The sequence below is a fragment of the Patagioenas fasciata genome, chromosome 4, assembly GCF_037038585.1.
Source record: "Patagioenas fasciata isolate bPatFas1 chromosome 4, bPatFas1.hap1, whole genome shotgun sequence".
Classification (NCBI taxonomy): Eukaryota; Metazoa; Chordata; class Aves; order Columbiformes; family Columbidae; genus Patagioenas; species Patagioenas fasciata.
The window spans coordinates 62,483,108-62,503,412 of NC_092523.1; the positions used below are offsets into that span (position 1 = coordinate 62,483,108).

The window sequence follows — 20,305 nt, forward strand, 5'->3', positions numbered from 1 at the left end:
TGGGATTTGGTGCACAGTTAATACACATTTAGGCCACACTATATCAATAGCAAACTAACAACAGAATACTCCCGACACTACTGCCTTGTTTTTTTCCTGGCACCTTTGCCGCTTTTCCTATTCACTTCTCTCTTCTCAGTGCCTGTAACATAGGCTTTACTTGTGATATGGAAGAACATCCTGCATGTTTGTCCCAAAGCGTCTTTAACAGTTGTACTTTAAAACACAAGGGTACATGGGTCTATTTTTCTCTCGGGCAGCAGGAAGGCATGGCAGCAGGCAGCAGCACTGTCTTCCAGGCAGGTAACCTTCTCCTCTCCTAATTCACTGTACCCTCCTGCTGGGTGAGCTTTGAGGAAAAGGGCAGCACTTGGGTGCCTTCCCTGCCCTCTGTTATCACTGCCATTGCTGTGGTGCTTTAGGGCGCCTTGTGCCCTGCGTGGGTGGGCAAAGGCTGCGCTCTCCCCCTCCACAAGGATACAGAAGGGACTGGTTCTTGCTCACTGTTACACCTGGCTTTGGCATTGCCAGTTGCACCTCCACGGCCCTAGAGCTGCAAACATGAGTGTTTGCTGTGTGTTTGCCGTATCTCCACATCAGGCTGTGTGGAGGGTGACACTGGGTTTGTGGATGCTGCAGGGGGCTGGCTTCACCCAACCTGTTTGTGTTCCAGTCCTGGACTGCTGGTGCAATCCTTTGCCCACACCGTGGAGGAGCTGTGGATTTATTTAAAGGTAGAGAACCTATGAATGGATTAAAAAAAAAAAAAAATTAAAGTTTAAAGAGTACAGTGCTTGTTAGGGCCAGATTTGTGGGTGCTTGTGCTTTCTTTCCAAGGCAGAGAGGGTACCTGTGTGCCAGAGAAGCCATTGCTCATCAATCTAAATAAACTGATCACACAAGCCATTAACGGTCTGGACAGAGAGGGTTTCCCCAACGTAAGGTATTGTCCACACCTGTTGTGCAAAGCAGCACTTAAGTCTGAAGCAAAAAAAGGACAGAAGTTCGCAGTCTTTGTGGGTGTTGGTTTTTTTGTTGTTGTTTGGGGTTGTTTTTTTTTTTTTTTGGGGGGGGGGGTACTTGTGGGGGTTTTTGTTTGTTTCGGGTTTTGGTTCGGTTTGGCCGTTCTGTTTTGTTGGGGTTTTTTTTCGCAGCGACACGGAACTTTTTTTTCCCCTCGGAGGCGGGGCCGCGGCTTTCCCCGTACCTGCGCTGCGGCTTTCCCCGTACCTGCTCCGCACCACCGGTCGGCACCACCTCCGCGGGGCCGGGTGGGGCGGCCGGAGCCGCCGGGGAGCAGCGCCGGTGAATGCCGGCCGGGCCGGGCCGGGCCCCCGCCGCAGGCCAGGAGAGGACGGGACGGGACGGGACAGGAGAGGAGAGGAGCCCCGGCCGCAGGTGAGGAGCCGGCGGCGGCAGCGGGGGTTCTTCCGCGGCGCTTCCTGCGTTCCGCCGGCGGCGGGGATGGGGGCCCGGGCTGGTCTCTTCGGTGCCTCCGAGGGGTTCGGCCTGTGAGGTTGTGGCAGCTCCCCGGGGAACGGCAGCAGCGAGGGAGAGAGCTGGGTCTCGGTACCGAGAGCCCCGGCAGCCGCTCTGCAGGCGAGTCCTGCCCCAGGAGGGACCAGCCGTTTGCCTGGGTGACTGCACAGGGAAGCAGGTGTTTCCTAGGGAGGTACGAGTTTGTCTCCTAAAAGGAACAAAATCCAAGCAAACTCCAGCACCTTTCTGGGTAGAAAAAAAGACCTGAAGGAAAACGGTTAGCGGTGGGGTCTGAAGTGAAGATCACACGGCTCTATGCAGAAACATCACAAACGGTACCCTGGGCACCCGCCTGGCAGCAACATGAGGGGTTTCTCCAAGGACGCTCGCCTTTGCTCGCTTTGGCTGCTGCCAATGAACTCTGTACTCCCCGGTGAGCGTGTGGTCCTGTCATACCACACCAGCCGATGTCAGCCTGTGCACGTTGAGTGCTGATGCTCCTGTCCCTTCTGTTCCCTGCCCAGGACAAGCCGTTTTCCCCTTCGCTGGAGTGCCACAGCGCAGCTTTCCAGCCTCCCTGTGTGGGGATTTATGTGTGAATCAAAGCAGAATGGATCGCTATCGATATTTCATCTTTAACCAGAGGAATATGGTCGTGCTGGGTCTGTTCCAGATAGCCTTCAGCACGGTGTGCGTCGTCAGCGGGTTCATTGATGCCTTTTTCAGAACAGAGACTCAGCTGGGCAAAACCAGAGCTCCAATTTGGGCTGGGATGGTAAAGTTGCACTACATTCTTTATGCTTTGTTTTGTGGTTTGATTTCTTTTTTCCCCCACTGCTACCTACTAGCACTCAGATTGGGGGTGGGAGGGAGGCCAGGACTCCTTGCCAGCTCTTCCCTGGTTTCCTGCTTTGAATCCAGATAATAAAAATTGCCTTATTGTGGTATAGGCAGGAGAGTACAAGCCAACTTCCCTCTCAAGGAGCTAAATAAAATACATTTCTACTGGATAATGGTGCATAGAAAAAAGGGGGCATAGTAGCAGTTGACACGGTCTTTTGCGGAAGCATAGTGGCCACAGAGGGGTTAGTGAAGGTGAGGAAGGGGACACTTCTTCAGGGCATTGAGAACTACTTCATCCTCACATCAGAGAGATGAAGGGCTGAGTGGTGATCAGTGTCCCTCAGGACAGAGCCGCTAATTCTTTGTACCCAGCGAGGAGCAGCGCTACCCCCAGCTGGCAGCCGCACCATCCCTCCCCAGCATTCATGACCCTGACGCTACTGCCCGTACCTGCATGGGAGCTTTACTGAAGCACGCTACTTCATCCAAAGGCTGCCCATCTCTTTTATAACTTCCTTCCATCTGCAAGATGTGTAAGGATTTGGAAAAGCAGTGCACATTTTCGGCACTTTTAATCAGACTTATTTAATCAGTTTTATTATTTGGCCAGAACCATAAAGCCAGTCAGAGTCTTGCCATGAGGGTAGCAAGTGGGCAAGATGCATTTCAGGCAGTGTCCTGCCACAGGAGATGCTGCAGAGAAAAACAGAAGAAATTAGCATTTCTCTTTTCATTTCTGACCCAACAGTTACTCTGATCCAAGCCTTGAAAATGAGGGCCTTTCTTCTGCTCTGTATTAGCTTATCTTCTGAATCCGATACTTGTTATCAACTCCTTTTGTGGTCTGCAGGTGATGGGAGTCCCAGGCGTCCTGGCTTTGTTTTCCTCTCAGAGGAAGAATCCAGTTCTCGTAAGCTGGGCAGGGGGTTTGTGTGTGTACGGGGTGGGGGTAAAATGTTGTCAGGGCAATTGAAAGTGGTTTTGGTAGGGATTGAGCTAGCTGATCCTTCTGCACGACTGAGAGCTTTTTTCCTTGAGTTATCTTCATAAAAGCTGCTACATTCCTAAGAAAAAGGAGGGTGCATTGTTACCTTGCTTTCTGCTGCAGTACAAGAGTGGTGGCTGTAATAGCAAGCAAAAAGCTGTAACAACGCTTGCTTTTGAATGCATTTCTTTCGGTGTTCCTTCTTGTTATTAAGAATTGTGTACACTAAAATAGGAAAACAAGTTAATTGACTTGCATTTCCTAGGCAGGTCTCTCCAGCCACATAAACTTCAAGGGGGAATATAGTTCATAAGTAAGAGAACTCTAAGAACAAAGTCTTTCAGTCCAGCTAGGTTAAGATTTGGGACTAAATTATATCTCAGTGATTCGGTATCATGGAAACCTTTACTGCTCTGTGTTTGGCTTCCACGTGACTGTTGCTACTGGGTACTTTTCAGTTATGGGAGGTCAAAGGATGGTACCTAAAATTCTTGCTAGTACGGTTTTTTTTAATTAATTGTGTTGATTTGTCAGAGGATGGTTTTAATTCCTTTATTTTTCTCCTTTAATTTCCCTGTATAGGTGAATGTGCTGATAGTTGCTTCCATAATCTCTTGTGTTGCCATCCTCATCGTGATAGTTTATAGCTCCTTCACACTGAACTATGGTGAAGAGGAGGAGCTGAGTTCTACCCCAGTCCATGTTATCCATACAGTAAGTATCAATATCATGCTTCTTACTGGGAAACATGACTTTCTTATTCTGCACACATTACCAGGCATTACCTGGAAATAGAACCAGACTTACAGTGTGCCTAAATTAGTGTTTGAAGTGGTACCTGCAGCAGCACACTTGTTTTTGTTTTTGTTTTTTTTTTAAAAATAAGCGAGTCTACACTTAGGTATCAAGTTAGGTGCTGAAAATCACAAAACCTACGCAGGACTAGACAGAGATTTTACAGCTGGCTCCTGCCGTTCACTGCTGCCACAGCATGGCTAGGATGGGTGGCAATGTGAGCCACCGCCCAGCCCGCCTGGACCTCCATCTGACCTGTGACGAGCTCTGAGAAGCAGCTGCTCAAGAGCAACAGCTTATTCCTGGAAGTCTGCACAGCGGGAATGCGCCTCAGCGCACTGCGGGCAGGGTAGCTGCTGTCACTGGGAGCCAAAGGGTTGGCTTGTTCCAGGAAAAATGATGGTACTGCTCATGGAGAGGAGGAGTTATTGGCCTGAGCCCTGGGCTGGTTTGAGGCAGCAATTGCTGGGCTTGAATCTTTTCCGCATCAGATGATAAAGCTGATAAAGATGATATCCCCTCCACAGTCAAGCTGAAACGAAGGAAAGAGTTAGCTCTTTTGTACCCCAAACCTGATACAAGCAAGGGCTGTGAGGTTGAAGGTAGATACACGTAGGTGAAGCTGTTACTAGTTTATTGCAGGACAAATTGAAACGGTGGGCTGCTACAGTGCAGTACAGCAAGAAGACATTTCTCTCATTCAGTGTGAAGAAGAGCAGACCTTCCCTGGATTCCTGCTCAATCCAAACCTGATGCTGCTGCGTAGTGTCTTACATTTAATCAGAAGCCCCAAATACTGTTTTTTTCCAATTTGAGGTTTGCACTTGGCTTGCTCTTCAGAGCACAGGAAGAAAAGCCTTTAATAACACTGACTGTGAATCAACCTGCTACGATCCAACTGCAGCATTCCTGCAGCAAATAGAATATTTTTGGTGGATAACTTCACTTCTTGGTTGTGGCTTTGACCTTTCCTTTTCTGCTTGCAGAAGTTTGTACTTAATAAAGTAGTCAAGGGTGCTAATATAGCCATGTTAGCTGCGTCCCTCTGCAGTGCTGGTGTTGTGCTGGTGATGGCTCACTTGGGATGCCGCAGCCTTCCACGCTGCTCATGCTATGACAGCGTAACTGGGATGGTGAGTTGGGGCACCCGTGTGTTTGTACTGAATGTGGGTGGGAGGGTAAGAAGATGGGGAGAAGTTGTGTTCTTCTTCTATAAACCTAGCCTTAGTCATCCAGGGCTAATTCTAAGAAATTAAGTGGATCTTAGGAGGGTTTTATACTTTTTGTATTTTTCCTTTTACTGTCTCCCTCTTATTTACAGTTCTGTGTAAGACCTAGCATAAGTTATCATCTTCGTTTTCCAAATGTGTAGTGCTGAAGCTATTGTGGTCCCATTTCCTATGAATTCCTGCACTCCTCAAAAACTGCTCCTTTTTCTCTTACCTTTAAATCAACAATTGCTCCTGGTACAAAGACTTACTGAGTCTTACACATCAAGATGCCTTATCCATAGAACTATGAATTCAATAATAAAAATATCCACGGTGCCATGTGTGCAGTGTCAGGGAGATGACATGCCACATTTTACTGCTCATTTATGAGGACTGTACCTCAGGTTACAGGGCACACCCTGCACATCTCTGCTGAGAAAGTGCAGTAAATACCAGCTCCTTCTCTACTACAATAATTCTGATGCTGTATTAAAGCACATGCATCTGACCATCTCATTTGATAAGGAATTAATGGGTATGGGTTACAAGGCAGCTGTTCTTGACTAAAGATACCAAATGTGTAATGTGAGGCTGCTTTAAACTTTAAAGCTACAACTTGTTAGGAGGAGTGGACTACAGAGACTTTAAAAACGAGTTTGGGTATATCTTCTTGAAAAAACTCACACATTAGTCTTTTAATGGCATTGTTTCTTTCATAGGAATGGTTACAACCCAGTGAGGACCAAAATCAGGCTGTGGAAATGGTTTGTGCTGTGCAAAGTGAGTAACTCCTTCCATCCGTGCATTTGGATATTCTCCAGGGATGTGGAAAGAACATCCTGAATAAGTTTTACATCCCAGGCCAAAATCCTGATAACCAATATACTTGAAACCAAAAGGAACTCAGGATTTTGTGCAAGCATCTGTACCAGGTTTAAGGGTTTCTTCTTTCCTTCCCCACACAGGTCCTGGGGGCAGAATTTTTGACTTCCCAGATGAGTTTCCAGCTCAGGACTTAGACACAGAGGAAGATGCATCCAAGCCTCCACCATATATCAGAATGGCTTGAAAAAGTGGTCAAACATTTTAAAGCTACTCGTCTAAAAATGTGGCAAGACAGATGTAAGAAGTTCTTTCTCTTTAAAGATGGTTATGCACTTTTCCTTGGCCTTTTAAAAAAACACACACAGATAGAAAGAACTATTGAATGCCCAGCGTCCAAGGAAGATGACAGTGCAAAAGGGAAGATCTGCTGATGTTTTTGGACATTTAGACATTGTATAGCTGAAATACCTCATTGCCTCTGGAAAGCATGGGCATTTTTTCCTCCAACTTTTTTACTTAAATCATATTTTATTCCACCAGAATTCACTATGCAATTTGTCTAGCAGTGCTAGCCTTAGGCATTCAAATATTAAATACAATTAATTTTTAAAAGAAACTGGTTGTGCAGTATTTCCCCCTTCCAATGCTGTCTTGATTTCTCCCCCTCGCCCACGGAATTATTTGGATGATATGATAGTGGGTGAAGGATGATGAAGGACTCACTTCATTATTGAGATTCAGAGTGCTTCCTCTCTTCCTCTTGGCAGGGATGGGGGTAGGTGAAATTTATGATATGAAGCCTCACCAGTGCCTTCCAGGTACCTCTGTCAAAACATGGATTCTGTGGGATGTGTGAAGGTACAATTAGTTTTAGTCCCAAAGTGTAAGCCTAGAGTGTGGTAGGAAACTGAGTTGCAGAAGCTCCTCTTACAGAGTAACTTAGATACTCTGAATTCAGTTCAGGTTTTTCTATTTTGACTTTGGAGACTGGAAGTTAAAAAAAAAAGCTTATTTTGGGGCCCATAGGACCGAAGTCCTATGCTGGAGATTCTCTAGATTACTTCTTTGTCCTTTAGACCAAGGAGCTACACCTTCCAGTCAACTTCCAGCAACTGCTGAGGTGAATAAAGCTCCCATATGTACTTTATGGTTCACTTTCAGGTAGGCTTAAAGTTCAACCCGAAGTTTTCAGTCTCTATTTCTGAGGTTTTCCTACTTGCAGCGGTATGAGCTGGAGCAAAAATATTTAATTAAGAAATTAAAAAATGGTGGCACCAAACCTACTAACTACAAAATCCACTTTCAGCTTAAACCTGACTATATTTTTACAGCATTGGCCTTTAATATGGTAATTTATAATATTGTAATTCAGAAAGTGATGCTGTGCCTTTTTCTCTGGTATGGTGCCTGTCAGCAAGCATCAAAGCACCAAGCATGACCACTTTCCCCATCCTCAGATGCTTCTGTCATAACTCCAAACAATGTGATGAAACATCGGGGATTTTCTTTCCCCTGATTAACATAAACTGCTTTTTTTGTATATTAAAAGAAAGTAAGAATGCCTCAGAGGTTACTGTGATTGCTAATACCTAGAAGTAGTGTGGTTTTGATTCTCTTTTAGTCTGAAACAGATTTTGCCTTTGAAAGCAGAAACTTGCTGGAAGTAGTTTGTTACTAAAATGCAGTGCTCAGCCACTGTGTTATTTCTGGGTGGAAATTACAGTCCCATTAGAAATACTATTCTGTAACTAGTCGTTATGGTATAGGAAGGTATATACTGAGCGTAATTCGACAGTGTTCAACTGCTAGCTGAAGAGAGCAATTAGATTCTATTGCAAGCATGCAGAGAGTGAAAGCCCATAGCCCCTGTTGGAATACAGCACAGTTTCCATCGGCCTGGAAAGACAACTCCTGAAACGAGGGGCACTGACAAGGGTCTGAGATCAGCAGCTGGGCTGTGCAGGGCTGACGCAGCTGCTGCTGACATGGATCGGGCTCTCCTGGTACAGCTCTGATGCACAAACCAAGTACCCAGCCCACTCACCCTGGCCAGCTTGGAAAGGGTTCGATCAGAAGCTCTTAGTGCCAGACACATGTCTACCTGCGTGGCAGGTACTTCTTTGGTTATCAAATAGCCTTAACAGCATATATTGAAGTGTAAGTGTGGAAAAGAGAAGCATTCTCTGCCCTACTTCTAAATAAAAATACATGTAGTTTATTCAGCAACGGCTATAAAGCCCTTGATGACCAGAAAAGAAGCTGAAGTATGGAAATTGATGGAAACTCTATACCAATTTAACATCACTCCCTCTAATTGGCTAGCATTGCAGAAAATATATTCATGATTGCAGCTTCCAGTGCTATATTTAGTATCCTGTTCTGCATGCTGGTTACGGTGCCTTCCCAGAGCCTGCCAGTATCTCCAGGGACTTTTCATGGTTTGCATCACCCACAGCTTTTGCTAATGGAAGTCAGATGGATTTTTTTTTTTTTTCATTTATTATGCAAACACACATCCATGGCACCTCCAGAAGAAATGGCCTCGTCATTTGTTCCCCGCAGACGTTTTTCTCGTTGGCACAAAGAACCGAGCCAACTTCCCTGGTCCTTCCCAGCACTGCAGGTTTTCCCCTTTGTGATGGGAAAGGCCCATGGCTGCCAGAGGGAAGTACAATTACACATGACAGGTGGCATTTTGTGTTGTGGGTGTAGCTGTGGATACACCTCAGCACAGTGCCTGCAGAACAGTGCAAGCAAAGCCCGGGGAAAAAAAAAAAAAAAATTCCAGGTTCCACCTAGGCTCAGAGCTTGTTCTGCATCCAAACACCCAGCACACGTGGGTGCTGCACCTTATTCATAAGCACTTTATGCTTACACCATCAGGAAATACAAATAATTTGGCATTTTTTAAGAGGAATGGAGGCAACTGTGCCTCCAGCTCTTTTAGCATATCAGAAACATTGTCCTCTGTGTGTCCCACCTGAGCAGGCTGCAAGCAGGGCAGCAGCACCTTGCTGTTGACGTGGCTTACAGAACCGGGTTGTGTGGTCCTGCATGAGAAAATTATGCAGGCACCAAACACTTCATGCTCACCTTGTGTTAGCATCATTTGTGTTAGTCAAAGGCAAGAAACAACATCCGAAAAGGTTTTTCTATCTTGAGTAAGCTTACCAAAATGTTACCCTATTCCCTGATGCACGGAACATGACGCACAAAATCCCCGGGCTATAAAAGCAAAGGCTGCCAGCCTCTCCTTTGGCGATGCACTATCAGTAGCAGCCCAAAGTTAATCAGAGGGCGTAATCAGCAGGTTAATCAGAGAAGCTGGCTCCGTGAGTTAACATTCAACTAAGGGCAAAGTATTTGCTGAGGCTGTTTCCTCCACTGCTGGGGAAGGGAGGAGGGGAAGATGAGGGATGTTGATCCTGGTGAGGATCAGGGAACAGTTTCAGGTATTGTGTCACCCCTGGCCCCAACCTGGGAAAGTCCTGAAAATCATAGAACTGTGCCGAAAAATGCCATTTTGATATGGACCATGCAGTTGGCTTCTAGGGGTAATGAGGGGATTTGGGGGCAGGTTTCAGTGAAGTGAAAGAGGATGTTGGTCTTGGTAAATATTGACATGGATTAAAGGATTGTGCTTGATTGGTTTAGGTGAGACTTTTTTAACTGAGTGTGCTTGTCCTTTGAATATTCTATCTTAGCATCATTAAAACTATCAAGCTCTTAATTATTTTTATTTTACTCTACTGTTTGTTTTCACCATGGTTAAATTGTGCATACGTTCCTTTGCACTTGCCGATAGACATTTTCCTGTTGCTCAGGCATCTTGAGCGAGACTTGGATCGCGTTCCAGTTTCTTGCATAATGCTTGTCATACAGAATTGCATCCAAAGATGAAGAATGTAAAGCACTGATTATGTCCTACTATTGAAGACCATCCGAGAAAGTTCTAACTTTATGGTAGTTTAAGTGTATATAATGTATGCAAACCTCTCCCTATGTAGAAAGGGAAATAACTATTACCAGTGCATGTCTGCATTCTGCAGTATAAGTAGGCCGTATAGGCAGTTATTTAAAGAAAAAAATACACAACTGTGTAAGCCGACACAGGCAGGTCACAGGAGCAACCAGGGGCCACAGATGCAATGCAAAGAGCAAATTATTTTTGTTACCTCGCTACCAGGGGATGTGCGAAACAGCACTTAAGCTCCTGGGGAGAGGTCACACAAGCAGAGAATTCAGCCCTTGGTAAAGATCAACGAGCCTGCTCTTTTCAGCCTGTACACAAGGATTCACACAGGCGCAGTTTAACCACATTTTCCGACATATTCCATCCTCTCACTCAAGAGGTGGCTTCTGCTGGGGCCAGCAAAGACGGAGTTGTTCACTTGGGCTTGTGAGGTGTATCACAGAGCAATTTACAGGGTCACACAATAAACAGGTATAGAAAAAGGAATAAACATACCTCTACTATAATGCTTTAAATCAGGTGTTCTATTCATCCTGTCAAGGAATTAAACATCAAGTAAAAGAAAGCCAGGCATTATCAGTTGATTGTTTCACTTGCTGCATTAGTCCCAAAGATGTTAAATGCTGTCTTCCATACTGGCTAGTTCATCAGTTATGTTGAAGCAACACACGCCTTCAAAATCGAAGCAGCTTTTACAGCCACTACCTACTCAGAAAAAAAAAAAACCAACACGAACAAGAAACTTTAATGTCAAAGTATCTTAGCATAGAATAATTCTGTATTTACAGCTACCGGGGTTATCATGCTAATGAAACACATTGCTGAGAGATCTGCAGCTGCTGATTTCTCCTAAACATTAAAGGCAAATAATTTGGGTACAGTAGAGGCTAAACAAATCTAAGTATTTACATATTGGACTTGTGGAAACATAACCTGGGCAGATGCTTGTAGTACAAGATTGCAAAGCGAGATGAGCCAGCCCATGATAGGGATGGAAAACAGGGGTGTCGTCTCCTGCCAGTAATACCAACATGTTGTTCCAGCTCCTGCATCTGATGTCACTCTGGGTCTGATAACCCAATGGGAGGTAATTACCTACACAGTTTGGAGAGCTCCGGCTTGCAATTTTTCAGATCAGTCTTCAATATGATGTTGCATTCTCGACACCAATAACACTGTTCCAATGCTGTCTCCTCTAGGTAAGGTACAGGTATTTATCAAAGATATCTGAAATTCAAGAACTCGAGATTAACAAAGGATGTAAAATAAGAGGAGAATTCTGGGTACAGAGCCACAAAGCATTCTCTGGAGTTATCATATGAATTTTTACATCTAGATCAATAGGCTACAGTCCCACTTCACAATCCATTAGTGTGAATAATTCAATTTCCCCTGTAGTTAGTCCTGACACTGTGCCCACAGCAGTGTATACATATTGCCACCTCCCAGACAGGGACAGAGGGCCCATATAATCAACCTGTCAGGTATTCAAGGCCCACCAGCCCCATTTTGTCTTTCCCCATGGTGTGCATAGTGCTCTGAAATGTAACTGTGTACAAGCAGTGCAATGATGTACACGTACAAGTATATAACAACAATGGGGCTTGATTGTGAGCAATGTCCGATGCGCACGCAGCATACACTGATCCATGTCCACAAGTTACATGCACAGTTAGAGCTTGAGCGTGCAATTCAGCAGAGATCGTATTATCTATTATTGTTTTGTGAATCATCTTCATTGTGCTCTTCTATTAACCCTTCATAAGAGGAAGCCTTCTCTACAGAAGAGGTGGGGATAAAAGTGCTCCAATGCCTAAAAATCCCCAAAAGGCATGTAATTGTTTTACTGAGACTGGCACAGAAATCTGCTGGCTTGTTTGCTGTACCTTATCTGTCATTTCTCTAATCTGTCCATGCCAATCTATTTCTAAAACTAGCACAGTAGCACTAGGGCCCTTTGTTTTAGCCAGATTATTTGCCTGGCCTTGGTCCTGTTAATGCACTTTCAGAAATTCAGCAGCTGCTTCATTTTCTTGTTGTGACACTGCTGTAATCAATAGAACATCAATATAATGGCAAACAGTAATGGCACCCAGTCGTAGTGCTATATTAGCTACAAGCATGACAAATGGAAGGACTGTGTTTGTAGTCCTGAAGCAATGCTTGGAAAGTATTAATATATTGCTGTTGTTGCCAGGTAAAGGCAAACTGGTCTTGCATTGAGGTGGCAGGCAGGATGTGGAGTTCAGTGCAGTGTTGGCAGCGGGGCTAGGGCTGGTCAGCTTTTTTGCATAAGTATTAACTTTTTCAATCAGCAAAACTCTTCCAATGGCATGATCCCACCTATTTCTAATCACAGAATACTGGCTTGTACAAAATCATTCCACATTTGTTTCCTCGTTACCTGTGCTGTGACTCCTTTTGGTTTTGATGGCTTTCCTTTATTCACCATCCAAATAGAGGGTTCCAAAATTACAGCCCAAATTTCTCTCAAGATATTTGCTAGAGTGCCTGCATTACCTGTAGCATCTATCACTGCTGGTATAGTCACAGGTTTTAGTGAGACAGGTGCCCCTCTCAAAAGCTGCATTTGAATACTTCTCATCACTGCTACTCCATCTGGACCAGATCCCATAATCAACGCATGAGCCATCCACATCTGCTGCACTAAATTAATAGTTTCCTCCATTGTACACCAATTTCCAAGGGACAACACCAATTCAATAGGTTCAGCATATGTTGTTAAAACTGCTGCCCACAACCACTGATATAGCATATATTCAATATCTTGCCTTGTCAGGACCTCTGACATTTTGCAGCTGAGCATATCTCATTGTATCTGATCATTATTGGCTATAGAGCTTAATAAATCATTTTCATTTGCTAAAAAAAATTGCTAGATGCAGCTTCACTATTGTGAGCTCACAAAATCCACGGCAGTATTCCCTTACCGCTCTTCTACTGAAAGACCTCTAAAAATTCCCCTAGCTCTCTTGGAGCATAAGCACGTGCAATCTGCCCCTGTGATCTGCTTGTTCCTGCTGCTGCATGATTTGTATGGGGGACTGCGCTCCCACCACCTCCCTACTATTCAAGTCAGGATCGAATTAAAACTCAATATTGTAGTCTGAGTCGTCACTCCAAAGATTTCCATCCCACTCCTTGGGCTTCTGAGACTGCTTTGGGGTGAGACCATGAACCTGAGAACTCAAAAACTTATCTTCACATATTTATCCTTTTGTTTATTAATATTAGTGACATGCACTACCAACTGCTTTACATTACCTTGCAGTAGCATCGCTCTGCTTGAACAGGAGCTACTTCTTGCATGATCACCTTTGCATCCTGTAAAAACTCAACCTCCTTTTCCAATTCTCTTATGTAATCTCTCTGTAATGCAACAACTTCACAGTCAAGTGCTTTAAGACCGGTAACTAACAACCATCCCAATCTCCCTTCTAACTCGTGAGAAGAATCCAACACCATTTTCCAGAGGAACACGCACACAGCCATTTCAGTTGCCTGGAGGATAATCACCACCCACTCACCCATCTCAGGCAAGCCCTCCAGCAAGGCCAGTTAAGCCAGAAAAGCAACCTCAGAGGCACAGGACTTCAAAGTGGGGCACCCCAAAGTACAGGGAGTCACTGACATGCCTCCCTCGTCCCCGACTTTTTTGCATACCATGGCATGGCTGTTTTTAGAGACTGCCAACCACATCAAATGTGTGAGCTGATGCAGGCAGGTCGCAGGAGCAACCAGAGGCCACAGATGCAATGAGAAGAGCAAACCTGTTTTTGTTACCTCTTTAACCAGGGGATCTCTGAAGCAGGACTTAAGCTCTGGGCAGAGGCCACACAAAAGGAGACGCAGGCACTGCAGGATTCAGCACTCAGTGCAGATGAACGAGCCTGCTCGTGTTGGCCTGTACACGGGGATTCACACAGGCACAGTTTACCACACTGCTCTGATCTTCTCCTGCAGGAATCTCAAGGACGCATGACAAGGTGCCTTTATGACTTTTTCACAGGCCTGTTACCCTAAACACAGAGGTTTTACTTGTGATTTGTGTGTTTTTTCTACATCCCAGCTGCAGTTGCTTGAGCATATTTACAATTCTCCTCCTTGCCTAACCTTACATTATTCTCATACAGGAGCTCAGCCTCGTAGAAACCTTCTGGCAGCCCCGTTGCTGCACTTGGCAGAGCTGACTGTAGCAAGGTGGACAGCAAGCAATTTCTAAATGTCAGACCTCCTTTCCTTTCCACCTTTTGGCATCAGATGGGATGTCTGTGTATGGCTGAAGCGGGGAGTGTAAGTGGTAACAAGTGCTCATCGCAGTAAGAACAACTGTGTGACAATGTGCTCGTGTAGACCCATGAGAGATGCTGGCACAATAAGTTTAGAAGTGTTAAATTCTAAACATACCTAGAGGAAAACAGCTTGAAAAGCTTTAGCCACAGAAGTAACGTGCTGGGTAGGTGTTCTATAGGAAAGCGCTTAGATGCCAAAAGCCCATGTCATTTCACCCTTTTGTCTGGGTGTTGAGGTTAAATAGCAAAAATTACCACTCCTGGTAAGCAAGCAATTTTATTTAAGTGCTGCAGGACTTGGTTTGATTTCCTTTGACCTTCTTGCCAAGCTGGTCTGTTACCACAGTGGAAATCTGAAGGGTCTTCTGGACGTTGCTTCTCCTCTATCTTGTATGAAAAGGCACAAACTTTTCGTGACAGAGTCTTGTTTTCCACCGGCCTGTAATAACCTGATGCGGCTTCCACGCAGGTATCTTGGTCTATGTCACCTTTCCTTCCACACTTTCACACAAGGGCACACAACGACCCGCCCTCACCTGCGCTGTAAGAAGGGCCGGTAGACGGGCGCGCGCGGGCTGAATGGGCGGCCCGCGATTGGGTGGAGTGGAAACAGGGGGGGAGCTGGGATTGGCGGGGTCAGAAGGAGTCTAGGGTCGGGATTGGCTGGATGGGCGGGGCGGAGACACTGAAGGGTGTGCGCGGGCAACGCCAAGCGTCGGTGAAGAGCGGCGACAGCGCTGGGTGGCTGTTGCTGCCGCTCCGCGGGATAAGGAGTGGTGGGGCCGCTCCGCTCGGGCGGGAGGCGGGTGGGGGAGATTCAGTTCGAACGGCCGGTGTCCCGAGGCGGAGGAGCGGGGCCCCGTCCTACCGGTTGCTACCTGCTTGGATCGGGCAGCCGAGGTCGGTGTGGGGCCGGGCGGGTCCGGGGGCCCTCAGGGGCGGTGAGGGGCGCAGTGGGAGCTGGGGCGGGCGGGGGATGAGGGAAGATGCGGGCAATGCTAGCCGGGGCCGGGCGCGGCTCCCCGCGGGTCCGCGGATGGAGGGGCAGGGCCTAAATAATACAACTAAAACAATAAAACTGCTGTTATTTTCTTATAAGTATAATGTAGAAAAATAGCATCATAAAGTTATCCATGGGGACAGGTGCCGCCCCGCCCGTTTCCAAGCGCTGCCCTTTCTCCCCACACACCTGGGCCCCGGGGCCACAGGTGAATGCGCTTCCCCCTTCTCTCATCACTCCGCCCAAATTGGGGGTTAAATGCTGCGTTTTCATAGCTTGGGAGCGGAGACACAGAGCTGCGCCTCTGGGTCTGAAAAGCAGCAAAAGCAGCTAAGGGGGGACGCGCTCAGGGCTGTTCCTGGGACTCCGCTCTAGCGCTGCCCTGGGGGACGGTAACCGGAAGCCGAGCGGTCCCGGCCCAGGCCCCAAACGCCGGCTCGGGGGCGGGGCTGGGCAGGAGGGTGTCAGTGGCGAGGAGGCGGGGCACGGCCATCACGTGACAGAACTCAACGCATGGGATTGGCTGGGGGGGAGGCGGGGCAAGGCTTTATTCAGAAGGAGCCAATCAAGGTGATGGCAGCTCGTGTTGAGGTTGGAGTGATGACAGTGATTGATCTACGACCTTGTCAACAGCCCCCATCGCTGCACTGAGAGACAGGAGCAGCTTGCGGCAGGAAAGAGGTGGAGCTCGAACGAGAACAGAGATTCTAAAGCTGAAGCTGGGGTATCACAGAGCTGAAATCATAAGGTACATAGGCCTAGTGCTGAAATACAGGCGGGGGTGCTGGAGGGGAAGTGGTGTAGGGCTGGAGCTGAAATAAAGGTGCTGGGGCAGGGGGTGGAGCTGAAATACCTTAAAGCCGGAGCTGACATGACAAAGAGCTGGAAATGAAATAGACTCTATGGCAGGGGCTAGAGCTGAAATAAAATCTATAGGCTGGAGCTGAAAGAAACACTGCAGGGCTGGGGCCAAAATAAATAACGTACTAGAGCTGGAGCTGAAGTAAAAGCTGCGAGGCTGGAGCTGAAACATCTCAGAGCTGAAATGAAGACGGGAGCTGTGGAGCTGAGAGAAACCCTGTGGGGCTGGAGCTGAAATCAAGATGCTGGGGCAGGGGCTGGAGCTGAAACACTGACCTTAGGGCTAGAGCTGAAACATCCCAGAGTTGACTGCTTCCTTTTAATCCAGCAACCTGTGGCACATGCAAAACAGTGCCTTAAAAGAGCTGAGAAAGGTAGGGAGTAGCAGTAATAATGAAAGTATGGATATAGGCTGAAAACAGAAAGTGGTATTGGCCTGTAGCAAAAACACATATATCATATAACCAGTGCACAGCATGCATTTCTTGCAGTCAGTCTGCATGATTTCTTGATCCTTAGGGGTCCCTTCCAACTTGAGATATTCTGTGATTCTCTGGCACCAACAGTGTAGAAGTATGAGGAAAAGTCTTTGGACTTTACTTGAGGAGGGAAAACCCATCAACGCAAGCAGCCTTTCCCAGCCCTCCATATCAGCTTCTCTGTAAAGAACAACTGCTTTGTCCTGCACCTCTTCAGGCCAAGCTAATTGAAACACACTGCAAAATTGCAGGTTTTTTAAATACCATTCTGGGCTATTGCAGTAATGTCTTTTTTTGGTAGTTATAGCTTCAGTCAGAATTATTCTGTATTCTCTTCAATTGACAAAGAATAATAGAATAACATATGTAGTCTTAATTTAAAAAAAACAAAACAAAACAAACCAACAAACAAAAAAACCCCACAAAAAATCCCCACAAAGCTTCAGTTTAATGTTTTATCTTCTGACCTCTGTTCAATTCATCTTTTTAAATACACTCACCACATTTCAAAAAATCAATATTAGTTGCTGCATATATATAGTGCTTATATTCAACCAGTACATGCAAATGTTGTTAAGCCCTTGCCCCCTACCCAATGAATATGAGACCGATTCAGGATTACAGCTGGTGTTCTCATTTGCCAAGTTCTTTGCCCTCCGTATCACAGCCCTACCCAAAATGTGAGTGTTAATGCAGACACAAGAGCTCCCTGAACACAGGGAATGTCGTTCTGCCCACAGCAGCATGGCAGAAAAGGCAGCAGGAGTCACGTCTGTGTCTCTTATTTTGCCTTGTGCAGGCAGCCTGGCAACCCTGTCTGAACCAAGACTTTGTACATAGAACAGCCCTTCACCAAAAAAGCCTGAGGGCTGGAGCTTTAAAGCAGATGCTGGCACAGGACTCCTGGGTATCTCGTACCACAGTCACCTCGCTGCCACAACAAAAAATTGTAATCGTGTACACATCACCAGCCCTAGCAAAGTGTTGCATTACGATGCCAAAGTGTGCATGCCTGTCATGTCCAAAAATATAGATGTGCATACACAGATTTTCTGGTCATCATTTTAAATATATAAATCTTTATACACACACACACACACACATCATCTGTTACCTTGCACAAAACTGAAATACATCTATTTAATCAAAGTTGAAACTTTTGAAACCATTTAGCTCCAGATGCAGTTTGAGAACAGCGCAACTATCCCAAGCCTTAGAAGCCAACCACAAGGGTGCCAGCACTGGGCTTTTCAAGAGCAGCATCACAGTGACTCAGATATCAGCTCGGCACTGAAGTCACTACTTCATGGTAGTCATGAGGATGAATGATCTCATACAGGAACTTGAAAACTCCCTCTGATTAGGAAACAATTTTTATTTGCAGCTGAATCTTTGGTTGCTGGAGCCAGGAGCCCTTCATTGCCTCTAATTTGAGAGCAGGCTAAAAATATTGTGAAGTAAATAGAAAAGCTGTTGCATGTATTTTAGGGTCAGCTTAATCTTTTTCTCATTGTGTGCCCTTTCTGGAATAAGCAAAGCAGTGGGGAACGGAGGACTACAAAGAACAAGACACATTAACGTGTACAGTATTTTTCTTCATAAAATCTTAGCAGTCCCATCATTCCATGGCCAGGGCTTCCAGTTTAACCTTTGTGTGTAGAAGACAACACAATTTTACTTGTCTTCTGCCAGCTTTGTTCAGCAGCACTGACTTGCGGTTATTTTTTTCCCATGATAAAGGCTGAAGATGAGGTGTTCAAAATGCATTTAACAGCCTGCACATCACCAGCATCCCATGTCAGCCACCAGCAACACAGGGAGGGAGGAAATACAGGAACTGAATGTCTCCAGCTCCAAGAGTCTGCACTAAAAGTGACAACCATGTCTCAGATAGGGCACTTGGCCATGGGAAAGGAAAAAGGGTCTTCAGACATGGCCCCTGCTTTATGACACGATTTAGATGCACAGTATGATGTTTCTAAAAGTAAATAACTGAAAATATTCATTAAGTGGAAGTTTACTGAATTGCCTCACCACGGAGCTTTTTTTCTGCCTGTGACCTTCTCAAAGGGCCAACATAAACAGTAAAAAAATATTTTTTTAAAAAAAGGAAGTGCTGAGCTAAGATCAGAGTCTTATGACTCTTTTTGTACACTCACATTTACACTGTTTGTCTCATCCCTTTTATTTAACACCTCTGTGCATGCATGCATATGCATGCATGTACATGTGGGTATATAAAGATATAGGCTGTAATCACACAAGCTCTGTAAGCTCCATGTTATTGTGACTTACCACTGATTTTGCACACTGATGGCTATATCTATGCAACACTTGTCTGTTTTTCAGTTTCAGTGTTTGATGGCATCTGAAACAGAAAGTCAATTTAAAAATGAGCTTACAAATTGTTAAAAAGACAATGTCTATCCTTTTTTTTTTTTTTAAATGACACTCTGTATGCCTCCTATCGAAAAATATTAGTATTAAATAAAAAGAAAAAACCCATCATTATCTTCTAAAATGAAGATGTGACCATCTAATACACAGCTTTTACAGCCAAGCAGAGGCCAGGCTGTTGCTGTTAGTGTGCAGTCAGCTCTTTGCAGTGCTGTGAGGAGTTACTTGTTTTAAACCAGGACCTGACATGTATAGATTGTGCAGAACGATACAGTACAATGGGCAGATAAAAGAAGAGAGAGGCCCCTTGAGATCTTCAGTGTTGTCAAATATAGTTACTTTTTCTTGATTCTCTGGAAGAAAGGAACTACCTGAAGATTCTGGTAGAGGTGTCGTTGTTTTTAAATGTGCAAAGTCCATTTTCAAACTCCATCACTTAATGGAAACACAGACTGTGAGACCCAAGTGCACCCAACAGGTTTCAAAATAAGATGCAAAGAGAGAGGAATCCAATACATGTGCCCCACTCCTTTTTTTTTTTTACAGCCTTTTCAATTGAGGTGAGCACAGCCCGAGTCCAGACCGCATCTGCTGGCACTAAGACACAGTCGAATGGTGTGCTGACTACTCAGCCTGCTTACTCGGAGACTGAGAGTCTCGCTGTCAAGCTCTTATTTGGAACTACAGCCCACATCTCTGCTCCGTGATCACCACTGTGCCGCCATCCCCAGGCCCCAGTCACCTTACATCAATTCCTGTCTTTTTTTTCAGGGGTGAGAAAAGCAAGCTGGGGAGAGGATTACAAATTTCTTGAAATGGCCATTGGTATTGCTGGGAAATTTGCTTTTCATTAAATGATTGGCTAAGTACTCTATCATTCAAGACTCTCATTAATCAGGGGTGATTCAGCAAAGGCAAAAAATAACACATTTAGATAACACCTACCTGGAGCAGGATTACCCATCTCAGTGAGTGTCCCTGGATGGCCAGCAGCTTTTACACACCTTTTTTTGGGCTCTGGAAGTGTGTTCCCAAATGACAGGGAGCTGCCTTCTGTAAGTGCTTCAGTCCGTGTCAGCCTCTGCAGTGCTGAGAGGCTGCACAGGGCCCAGCCAGACCCAGGAGGTCACTGGACACCATTCTT

The 20,305-nt window shown here is 45.6% G+C and overlaps 1 protein-coding gene and 1 long non-coding RNA gene across 2 annotated transcripts; both read left to right on the plus strand.

The window, feature by feature from the left end:
• The first annotated feature begins 269 nt into the window (after nt 1-269).
• LOC136101439 (uncharacterized) lies at nt 270-8,800 on the plus strand. The gene is made up of 9 exons (XM_065837584.2): nt 270-303; nt 838-938; nt 1,155-1,398; nt 2,004-2,254; nt 3,173-3,232; nt 3,890-4,021; nt 5,089-5,235; nt 6,033-6,093; nt 6,279-8,800. The coding sequence occupies exons 1-9, from the start codon at nt 270-272 to the stop codon at nt 6,380-6,382; spliced, it is 1,134 nt and encodes a 377-aa protein (XP_065693656.1). The 3' UTR covers nt 6,383-8,800.
• A 6,352-nt stretch (nt 8,801-15,152) lies between these two features.
• On the plus strand, nt 15,153-20,035 carry LOC136101324 (uncharacterized). Its single transcript, XR_010651335.2, has 3 exons — nt 15,153-15,324; nt 16,058-16,172; nt 19,708-20,035. It is a non-coding gene; the product is annotated as an uncharacterized lncRNA (long non-coding RNA).
• The last annotated feature ends 270 nt before the right edge of the window (nt 20,036-20,305 follow it).